At 34.2% G+C, this 11,888-nt stretch overlaps 2 protein-coding genes across 2 annotated transcripts; both read right to left on the reverse strand.

Moving 5' to 3' along the window:
* Positions 1-3,060: 3,060 nt before the first annotated feature.
* On the reverse strand, positions 3,061-6,658 carry LOC142610587 (uncharacterized). The gene is made up of 2 exons (XM_075782436.1): positions 3,826-6,658; positions 3,061-3,747 (listed from the first exon to the last, which is right to left on the reverse strand). Exons 1-2 carry the CDS (start codon positions 4,204-4,206, stop codon positions 3,148-3,150), a joined length of 981 nt encoding a protein of 326 aa, XP_075638551.1. The 5' UTR covers positions 4,207-6,658; the 3' UTR covers positions 3,061-3,147.
* On the reverse strand, positions 4,490-5,758 carry LOC142610458 (uncharacterized). The gene is made up of 3 exons (XM_075782266.1): positions 5,350-5,758; positions 5,016-5,231; positions 4,490-4,941 (listed from the first exon to the last, which is right to left on the reverse strand). Exons 1-3 carry the CDS (start codon positions 5,756-5,758, stop codon positions 4,490-4,492), a joined length of 1,077 nt encoding a protein of 358 aa, XP_075638381.1.
* Positions 6,659-11,888: the final 5,230 nt, after the last annotated feature.

Genomic DNA, 11,888 nt, shown 5'->3' on the forward strand with positions numbered 1-11,888 from the left:
AGAAATGGAGCAAGATCTGTAGAATTGAAGCAGACGAAACTTCTTTTAGGTGATTTCTCGTATCTCATTAATAATTTGGTTTAATCAGCAGACCTGCCATTCGGTTTGTTTTGACCAATTTTCCCTTAACTTTTTTTTATAGGTTAGAGAGAGGACCCAAATTTGAAGGGGGATTAATCTCCCCCACCAAATGGAACTAAAACTTATAATGCCTTGTTGGCTTTCCATACTAGGGAAGTAGAAGCTGGGTGCTTGACATTACTTTGCAGTGCATATCCAAGACTGACCGTACATTTACCATAATATTCCATAGAAAAGATATCAATATGATAATGCCAAATATAGTTGGTCAAGGTACTTAGGTAATTTTCCGACTTATCAATCTTATGCCAGTAGGAAGACTAGGATGAATTATTTGAATTAACATATGCTAAACACTTCAAGTCCAGAAGAAGTTACTAGTTAGTGTTGTATGGTGATATATTCATCTGCTCTTTCCACTAAGTTCTCTTCCGCATTGAGAAAGGTTTATTTCATTTTTTCCGAGTCTAGATATACAGCAAATTTAGTTTGAGAGTTCTATGCAAATCATAGCGGTATTGAGAGTCTTTTACGCTATTCTAGAGGTGTTTGTTTTGAACTCACGCCGGGTGACATATCTTGTATCATTGTTGTTAATTTTCTTCCGAGAGTCGAGACAGAAGCCTACTTTCTCCACAATATTGATTAAGCTGCATCATTCCTTGGTGGACGGTGTCAGCCTGGATGTAGTTCTATAATGACTAAAGGTTTCTCGGTTGAGAATAAGGCTTTGCTCACCATCATGGGCACCAATCTATATCCTATTGATCATTTGACAACTCTCAACTCCGGTCGTTCAAGGTTTCTCAATGATCTTATCAAGTGCGTCTCCATTGACATCTGCTACCACATCTATCATTGTTTTTGTCAAGAAGGGTCCCCCAACTTCTTCCAGAAATGGCTTATTATTTCCCTCTCTTGTGCTCAAGATTTGTGACTATTTTTCGGTGACCGATCGGCATCTCCATTCTTGCAAGGATTTGTGCACATATTGAGAAGAATAAAGAGAGAGGTTCTTCTAGTCACCAAGAGGCCCTTGGATTTGGTGGTGCCAATGTTGACCTTGATGCAGAGACTGAAAGGATGGTAGAATAGGGTGCCCCTCCTCCATTCGATATGCCTGATATCCAAGCAAAGTTTAAAGAGATATCGATTCAGATCGCATCGGGTTTCTACCATGTGGATTCGCATCGGGTTTCTCCCATGTGGATTCTCGCTTTGTTGACTTGTACACTCAACTTGACGTTCTTGACTCAAGGGTTGGTTGGATTGAGCAATTTCTACATGTTTCGTCTCCACCTCCTCCTTCACCTCCTGCGGAGGATTAGAGAACTACCTTTGCCTATTCTGCCAAAAAAGGGAGAGCATTACATGTTGACTTCTTTTACTTAAGGTGACGTTCGGTACGGCGGAATTCACATTACTTCTGACATCCAGATTTCTAGGAATGTGATTTTTAGGAATGCATTTATTCCTATGTTTGGTTTCATTGGGAGATTCCCAGGAATGCGAGATGATAATGTTTGGTGTATTCTCAAGAATTTTAAATGAATTATTTATTTTTCCCATTTTGTCCTTAGATTTGAATGTGAACTACCAAGTTCTTTAAAAAAAACTTCCTTTAAATAAATAATAAAAAAAATATATAAACTATTAAAAATATCTTCCTCTAAATAGATAGATAAAAAATATATTTTAGAATTAATATGAAATTGACGTTTTAATCAATGATATTGTAATTTGCTCAATCGACAGGTAAACAAGGGTGTCACCTAATTTGAATTAATTAATGGTACCTCTTTGTTAATGAATTATTTTGACACTACTTTTATGAAATGTATAAAAAAAAAATGGCAGTAAAAATCACTTTAAAAAAAAAAACTTCCTAACAAGTTTCTAGAAATTTAAAATTTTCTTTTCCATTAATTTTTTTCCTTACAAAATTGGGAAAAATTAATAGTTAACTAAGAGCATAGATTTCGAAACTTTTTTTTTTATGAAATAAGAAAAAAAAAACCAACTTTTTAAACACTTTTTTATATTTCTCATTAAAGTAGTATTAAAAATTTTCTAAAATTTTCTATCAACAAATTCCTAGCACTTGTTAATGCCAATAATTCTTTGTGTAACCTCTTCTTCACCCGACTCTTGTGCGCAAATCTAGTTCTTACATTGCAGTAGTGCTGTAGTGGCTAGAGATTGGAGATATAATTTGGTATAAATACCAACATCCATGTCCAAGCCAAAGCAAAAGCAAAAGCAATCCTTTGGGCGGTTAGTTTGGCTAGACAATTGAATGTAGATCAGATGGTGTTTGAAGGGAATTCTAAGGCCTGCATTGAAGCTTTGAGTAAGTCAAAGCCTGTCTCACAGTGGCGGCTTGTCACTTTTGCAAAGGATGCCCTTCGGACCTTTCGGAGCAATCTAGCTGGAATTTCAATGCCTAGAGCTGGAAATTTGGCTGCCATAACTTAGCAAGATGGTCCTTCTTTTGTATATGTTGTTTAGAATGAGGCTGGACTCTCTTAGTTTAGGAGCCTCGCCTTTTTTTGTGCCCTTCTATCCTTTGTTTCCTCATTTTTTTCAAAGTCACTATCTTCACTTCCTAAGACAAGTCGCAAAGCATTGATATAAGCCATACAATAGCTTCATTTTCAATTTTGTCCTTTTTTTTTCCAGCCTCCATTGAAGGACAAAGAAAATGATAAAGATGTTCATATCAAACCTTAGAAACTTCATCATATTATACTTTAATTTATATATTGCTATAAATTAATCTTGACACTATTTTCCAGCTGTGCTACGTATGACACTGGTGAATATTTAGACCTCAAATACAAATTTTCCAAAGCTAACTCAAATACCAAGTCCTTTAAAAAAAATCTTCCTTTAAAATGGCAAGAATAATACAAAAATAACTATTTAAATCCTCAAATGCTTTATTCTTAATAATAATATTTAAAAGCTTAATCCATAACAAAACAACCTGACAATGTTTAGGTCTATAAGACCATAGAAGTAGCAATAAAGTAAAAGTAGTTCATCAACAATGAAAAAAAATGCCTATTACATATATAATGTATTCACCCCTGCATTTGTGAGCACTTGAATAACATAGTCATACCTAACATCCCCAGGCAATGAGTAAAAAAAATCACATTTACGTGTATCAGCTGTAAGCAATTCTCCAGCTTTGATTCTTTCTGATATAGAAAGTCCTTCGATTTTCAATAGCTCATTGAATACTTTCATTCTTCTCTCAGCTTCCTCTAACGCAATCTCGAAGCAAGATGCAATGGTGGCCATATGCCCATTAGTTTCTTCATACTTCATCCCAAAGTCTTTCATTGTCTCCATTAAGGTCTCAATTAGTTCATCATTGGATCTTGGCCTCTTCTTATTTAGATTCTTTGAGCTAGAACCTTTATTGGGTATTTGTGTTTGGGAACCAGAATCATTTCCGTTGATCTCTCCTATACCAGCATTTTTTTCTGTCTCAGCTTCATTTGTAGGAGATTGGTTTTCTTGACCTCTAGCTAGCTCCTCTGTTGCATCTATAGCATGTTGAGCTCTATCCCCACTGGCCCTATCTTTACCAAACACAAGTGCTAAGTCATCAAAATGAGGGAAGCGCTTATTCCGCAATCCCTTAGCATCTGGATGACCCTAGGAAACAAAAATATAAAAATTCAATAATAAAATAAAAATTGGTCTTTAAAACATGAATGACAAAAAAAAAAATACCTTGACCCAATCTTCAAAAATTTGTTTCTCAACCACAACCATTTTCTCATTATCATTCCAACCAAAACCACTGGCATTTGGACCAAGCATGTCAGCTATTGCCCGATATTGTTTTCTTAAAGTTTTGTATCTAGATTCTATATGTGGACTTGCCTTTATACCACATCCTGGCAGTTTTTTCTCCAGCAATTCCTCTAATTTAGCTGTAGAACCAGCCTCAAAACCATTTTCTGCTTTCCATTTAACATCACCAGCCAGTTCCAATAAACACTCAACCAACTTATCATCTTCTTCAGCTGTCCATTGGAATTTAGTTCCTCTCTTTCCTTCATTGACAGGTTCACTATATGTATTTTCCATGTCTATGCAAAAGTTGAACATTATATATAATTATCCAAATAAAAATGTAAGTACTGCATTCATGATGGTAATTAAGGTCAACAAACTGTGTAAAGGAACAAAAAACATGACAAAAAAATACCACCAACTGAAATTATATTATAAAACAAATTCTTGGAATTTTTAAATAAATAACAAAAACCATATTCCAAATTGAACATAAATTGTAATAAGAAAATTACAGACTACGTAACTGTAATGTCAAATTGAGGAGCACCTAACTATATAATAGAATGAAAAATACCAAGTAAACATCATCTCCAATTCAATGCCTAGAGGCCCTCCATTGTTCATACATTTCTTCAGCCAACTTATCTCTCCAATCACTCCATGCATTAGATGTCTCCACATACCTTATATGCTCACCATCCAACTCTTGAGCACCTAAGTTGTCAGACAAGGGAGAGTTCTCTTTAGGGTCAAGTGACATCTCTCTTCTTATATAGTTGTGGAGTAGTGCACAAGCTGAAATGATCCAACATTGGGTCTTGATTGGATAAAATGATCTACTCCTAAGTATTTCCCATCTTCCTTTTAGTAGGCCAAAGGCTCTCTCAATGATATTCTTAGCAAAAGAGTGTTTCATATTAAAAAACTCTTTAGGAGAAGTAGGTTGGTGGCCCTGCCTCCAATCATTTAGGTGATATCTTTGTGCTCTATAAGGTGCAAGAAATCCCTCACCATTGGTGTAACCAACATCACACAAGTAGTAATAACCTAACACCATTTTTAAACTATAAGAATTTAAATAGACGTGTCCAAAAAAAATTGATTAATAAGTATTTATTTACCTTGAGGGACTTTCAATCCATTTTTCCTAGAAATTGCATCCCTCAAAACTCTAGAATCTGTAGCTGAACCCTCCCAACCAGGCAATAGATAGATAAATTGCATATCGTGCGAACACACTCCGAGCACATTGGTGGCTATTTCATTTTTCCTGGTTCGATATCTAGGCCTGTCTTCAATTGACACATTGACTGGAATATAGGCTCCATCTAGTGCACCTAGACAATTCTATTATAGGACTTATTCATTAAATTTAAATAAATAATAAGAAATACATAGAAACACTCTAATCTAAATAGTAATGTACCTTCAACCATTTCCATCTTTCATCAGTACAGTTCTCAAGTATAGGCTCCGGTTTCTTAAAAAGGATGCTATGAAGATGAAGGACAGCATGTAATACAACATTGAAGTTTCTACTTATACTCTCACCCGACCGAGCTAATTGCCGTGCTATAACTCTATTTTTTGCATGATGTGCAAGTACATGTAGAAAACACGCTACCATCTCATCCATTTCCATATTCTTAGATGGCCTCAAACCCCCATGTATGTGGAGCATGTCACAACGTTTTCTAAATGCTCTCCTGTCCATTCGTACATTGTTTATGGATGTTGTATCATCCATCCAAACCATTTGATTCATATTCACAACTCTCACATTTGCTCTCTCTAATATTTGGTCACCCCAACCTCCAATTCTTCCAACTCTCCTATTCCTAGAAAGAATCACTATTGCACACATGTGCACTAACATCATCCACATTTGACGTAGTAAATCTAATTGATGTAGCAACACAACTAAAATTTTCTTTTTATGATTCCTTGGTGGTCGAGCCATCACTGCAATCATACACAAGAAATAAAAACTTGACATTTAAGAAAATTACAAATTATGAAAACAACTGCTACTAGACTAGCTACCAGTGTGACATATAGCTATATAACTAATATAATGGAAGAAAACTACTTGGGATACTTACTAATAAATTCTTATTAGCTAAAAAAATCTGTTGTTTTTAATCTTAGACTAGCTATTGCCCGTAAATGACCAGTGCAAAAAGAGTAAAATGAGTTTCCTCCATTATATATTCTCACAATAATATCAAACCAATGAATCATAAAACAGCTGAATAATTAATTACAAACGAAATTACAAGCATCATAAAACAGCTACCGTGAAACCCCCACAAAATATATAAGTCATCACTATGTTCTAGTAGGATTTAAAATCTCCATACACACCAATCAGACATTTCACAACACTCAAACCAAAGCATCATAAAACAGCTGAACAATTAATTACAAATGAAATTACAAGCATCATAAAACAGCTGAACAAACGAAACTTCAAGAAATTTAGGATCTTTTCAATACAGATCCAAATGCAAACACACCCACATTAGCAAAGAAAGCAAATTAAGACCCATATGCAAACACACACAAACCCAAATGCAAAATCAACGAATCGGAGAAGGATGATGGATGAATGGAGCTTAGCTTCGAAAATGGGTGAGGAGGATGATGAATCGGGTCGCCAATGGTGCGTGGGTCGGCGATGATATGTGAGCTTGGGTGTGATGGTGCGTGAGCAGCGGCGATGGTGTGTGAGCTTCGGTGGCAGCGATGAGGAGGATGATGAATCGGTGAGGATGATGGATGACGGTGAGAGTCTGAGGATGAGAGAGAGGTGAGACTGTGAGAGCTTTGAGAAGGAGAGAAAAAGAAACGTCTGGAGGTTGAGTAAAAAAGAAATAGAAAAAGAAAGAAAGAAATATTATGTTGAGTGGGATTAAAAAAAAAAAGAGTAATAAAATACCACCAGCTTTGAGCTACGCTGTACACTGCCATTACTGCAACAAGAGTCTAAAGATTTTTAACTTTGGCACCATCGATGCATACAAATACCATGGGTTGTTAAAAATTTATGCATTCTGTATCATTGTAAAATAAAAATCAAAAGCACTAGAGAGGATACAAATTATTGACATGTACTGTAACATATGAATCTAGAAACAAAGCTATAAATCCAAAAAAAAAAAAAAAGACAACATAAAGCTACTAATTAGATCTATATTTCTAGAAACTAAACAAAACTAAGATCTGAGATACGGATAGATACATTAACAAATTCTCATGAAAATAAATTCATTAAAGTTTTGTTGAACAATACACACAACAGTAAATGTGATTTCTCAAAAAAAAAAAAAAAGAAGTAAAACTGAATACCTGGCAATAATGGAGAGTCTCCTTCAAACTTTTTTTTTCATACGTAAAATCTAAATAGAACTTTGTTAAAAGATATATTAACAGGGATGTTTATCCTTATGTTGTTTTGGCGGGAAAAGATAAAGACAAAAGAGAAGATATTGATAATTTGTTTATAGTTTATCTTAATTGATTAAATGATAAGGAAAAAAGGGTTAAAATTGACAATTTATAAAAAATACAATTTCTTTTAAGCTTGGGAATCTGGATTCCTACCGGTTTTAAAGGGAATCCACATTCCCACTGAGAGGGGTTTAAGGGGGGAATCCAGATTCCCCTGGCATTTGATTCTCAAGCGTAATTTGCAACCAAACATAAGAATCTTTAAATATTCATGAGAATTCTAAAACATTCCCCCATACCAAACGCCACATAAGAGGGATTGCTCACAAAAGGGGGAGTACATAGTCAGGAGGAGAGAAGATTGACTAGCTACACTAAGAATGTGTTTGGATAGAGATGGTTGTGGCTACGTTTTCTAAACTTGCATTTTTTTTTTCGTTTTTACTGCTGGGGACAAAGTGCGCAGTGCGCGTATTGTGCACGCATTGTTCATGTATTTTTTTAGCAATTTTTTATTAAAAATGGGTCCCGCAGTATTATTTACACATTTAAAAATTATTTTGCTACAGTGTTTTCAGTTTTCAGTAATAAGTTCTATCCAAACGGACCCTAAATCTAACTCGTTTCTTTTTGTTGTAACTTATTTTATATGCGTACTGTTTTTATCTAGCCTTTATTTATAGTCTTTATAACTCTAGTTGCTGGTATGTACTTATGGCTATGTTTAGGCCTATTTGACTTGTGTGGTGTTTTGGATTTAAAACTTTATATTATGCTTAACTATTTCCATTACATTGTTCTTTAATGTTCGACATGCAATAATCTTGTGCTTGTGTGCTTAATTGCTTGCATGTTTGGATGATCACTACTTGGTGTTTTGATCATTGTAGCCATTTTTTTTAAATGGTTGTTGTTTGATTGATCAAGTTTCATTCATGCATATCATTCTTATATACTTGATAGCATTGTATTTGTCTATTCTTTTTTACTTTATTCTACTTGCCTTAAGTTCATTGGTTTTCAAGTTCAAGTTTTGCTATAGTCATTAGAGTAAGGTGTGAGTCTTTTGTTGTTCGTAGGTTTCTAATTCACATTTAAGTTTAAAGTCTGTATAGGTGTATTTTGTCCTAGAATGGCCAAAGAGGGAGATTGTAAATTTCATTTTTTTAATTGGCATTATTCAATGACAAATTTATGTGTATCTTTTTGGGCTTAATTGTATTTGGGATCAAAAGTACTTGAGCCTTGTGATATTTATGAAAGTTGCATTCTGGGTCAACTCGTGACCTCAGGTGACTTGCTCAGGTCGCGAGTGACATGTGATAGAAGAATTAGATAGATGTTGACTAGGCATCTTGCGACCAGCCAGGTTGTGACAATGTCACAAATTGCATAATCAGATTGTTCTGTTTTATGATATTTTTCTGTCCGCTGTAAAAATGCCAACACACACATTATGTGTATGTTGAATGTGGCAAGAGAGAATGATCAGAGTATAACTTAATCTCTACACATCATTCTTATTATCCATCTAGTCACCTTTGTAAGAAAAGAGAAAGTTTTTAGTTTTGAGCCAAGAAACTCTCATCCTCTCTTCATCCCTCTCATACTTTGAGAGAGATTTTTATTCACTTCATCTCATACACACACAGATCATGGCGAGATATAAGTGAAGTTGTGGAAATATAGGAAACCATCTCAAATTCAATCTTATTAGTGGTTATCTATTGGTGGTTCAATGGAGGTGTCTCTGGCAAGTGAGGAAGTAGTTGGGTGCTAGTTAAGGTTTGGAGGACTCAGGATGTCTATTGTATTGCAATTATTTACCTAGCGGAGATTTTTTTCAGGGGAGAGGTTTTTTACCCGAGTCTCAGGTTTTCCTCTTCCTAAACACTTCTTTGTGTTTGGTGTTGATTTGCTTTCATTTACCTTATTTCCATTTTGTTATTTACTTGTTTAGTTTATAGTAGCTTTGTGTTTGATATATGGAAATTGGTTAATCACTTATATTTCACTAATTAGAAGCTTAGCCTAAAAGTGATTATGCCATAAAAATGATGTTTAGGATTCTAAATATGTGTTAGGATATTATTAGCATATTTCATTTAGGTTTTTACAATTAGACCAACCACTTCTTGATTGTGGCTTGCCACTTATTGGACTAGATTGTTCAGACCAACCAAATTAACGGCTGTCAAATGAGAGACTTCCCCTTTCTTTTCCTTCCAATGGCTTCTGCGTTTGTGCCAATGCCCTGCTTTTATCAGCGTAGAATAGAAGGCACACCTTTGGATTTACCAATCACTAATGCAATATATGTATAACAAAGTTGCAAAATTGTTCAGCTCAATTGTTTATTGGGCTATCCAAACTTCGGTATGGTTGAAAACTTGAAAGTTGAAACTAGACTACCTTTGTGTTTGACTGAACTCTAAACCTCAGCTAAATTATGTCAGTATGTGCATAATTACACAAATTATAATTGAAATAAAAATGATAAATTTATACAAACATACGTTGTTTTTTATCATCCAAATTAAATTACAAATAGTATCTCATTACCAATTTGTAGTTGTCACCTACCTAAATCATGTCAGTATGTGCCTAAAAACAAAAAAGTTTTGTTGCGATGAATCATTCAAGCCTCTCTGTTGATATCCGCATCTGCAAGGCTCTCTCTTTTCTTAAGCAATGCTCTATGAATTCTCAGATTTTTAAAATTTGTTTTTAAAATTTCTTTAATTCCTCTTTAGATGATGAGAAAGCAGAGATAAAGCTGTTTTGTTGTATTATATCTAAATTTTGAGTGCTAACTTTCCCAGCTCAGCTTCTTTGTTTAGTAAATATATAGATATAGTAAAGGAAACCATTTTTGTTTACTATTTACTTAAATTCTTTAGAAGTAATAGTGCCCACTCTGTCGTCCTTTTATGAGGTTTTGGATTTCAAACTTTAAGGATTTTGCTAAGATAGATGGTTCAGACCAATTTTATCATCCCATTTGTAAATGTTCAAGCATTATGCTAATTTTCATATTCACCTTGTGTTGTGCTGGCAAAAACAAGAGAATTTTTCATCGTAAATATTTGAAACGTGAAAGCTATAGTCTGTATAGTACTTCCTTCACTATTATGTCTGTACTTCATAATCAATGGTGCCATGCCTTCTAGAAAACTGAGAAGGCAATGAGGAACTACGATTATACTGATTATTAATGAGTGCATTATCATTATTTTTTGTTTTGATTATAGTATCATACTAACTCAAGTTTTTACGAATATGGAGATGATAATGGTTGAAATGTATGAGGAGGATGACGCTCATGTTATGTTTTTAATTTGATTGTCCGCTAAATAGGGAAGATTTTTATCTAAAGAAAAAAAAAAAACAAAAATATGGTCAGACTGACAGAAGTGGTTACACACATCTCATCCTATGAAAATCTAATAATTGTCCTCTAGTGGTAAGTGAAACATTCTAGGCTTATTGAGACTAAACAAATTTTGAATGCTTAGCTGGAGAAAGTTCCAATTTATAGTGTTCGCTCCTAGTAAATGTTTAGTTGGATTTACGTTGATGTAAAAGCCAGAGAAAGGATATTTGATGGTGATTTTTAGATCAGATCTCAAATTATTCGTTTAAGAATAACTTATTTAGCTTTTTGCTGAAATTTTTTTTATTGAAAGTGTGCTTAAGGGTCCGTTTAGGAATAACTTATTTAACTGAAATTGAAAACTTTTTGCAAAAAGTACTGTAAATAGAAGCTAAAAGTTAGTTGAAATAGTACAGTAAGACTTATGAATAGTACCAAAAACTGCAATGAGACCCATAAAAAGTAGTAAAAATAAGTTAAATAGTAAAACAAACTGGCCAATATAAGCTATCCCAAATGCAACTTAAGGGTCTGTTTGGAATCCACTTATTTTGTTGAAACTGAAAATTTTGTGCTAAAAATACTGTAGATAAAGGGTCTATTTGGATACAACTGAAAACTGAAAACAATGTAGCAAAATAATTTTTAAATGTGTGAATAGTACCATGAGACTCATTTTTAATAAAAAAGTTGTTGAAAAGTGATATTTGTAAGTCCCGTGAACAGTGCATGGGTGCACTGTTCACGCTGAAAGTCAACATTCACGGCTAAAAAAAAAAAAAAGGTTGAAAACGCAAAACGCCAGACGCCCAAAACGCTGAATCCAAACCCATCCAAAGAAAAAAGTTAGCTGAAATAGTATAGTGGGACTTATAAATAGTACCAAAAAGTGCAATATGCCCATGAATAGTAGCAAAAATAAGCTGAATAGTAAAATAAGTTGGTTTTTTAAGCTGGAGCCAAACACACACTAAGTATACTTATATCTTGAAAAAAGTGATAAAAAGTGGAAAAAAGTGATAAGACGTGGGGAAAGCGTGAGATTTTAAAAAGCTGTACATAAGAGATAAAAACTAAAAGCTAGTTGAATGGACAACATATTTTAGAAGTTCTAGAACCCTTCTTTTAGGACCAGGATTGTGCTTTGAGATCTTAGATCTCAAAAAACAGC

The sequence above is a fragment of the Castanea sativa genome, chromosome 9 (genome assembly GCF_040712315.1).
Source record: "Castanea sativa cultivar Marrone di Chiusa Pesio chromosome 9, ASM4071231v1".
NCBI lineage: Eukaryota > Viridiplantae > Streptophyta > Magnoliopsida > Fagales > Fagaceae > Castanea > Castanea sativa.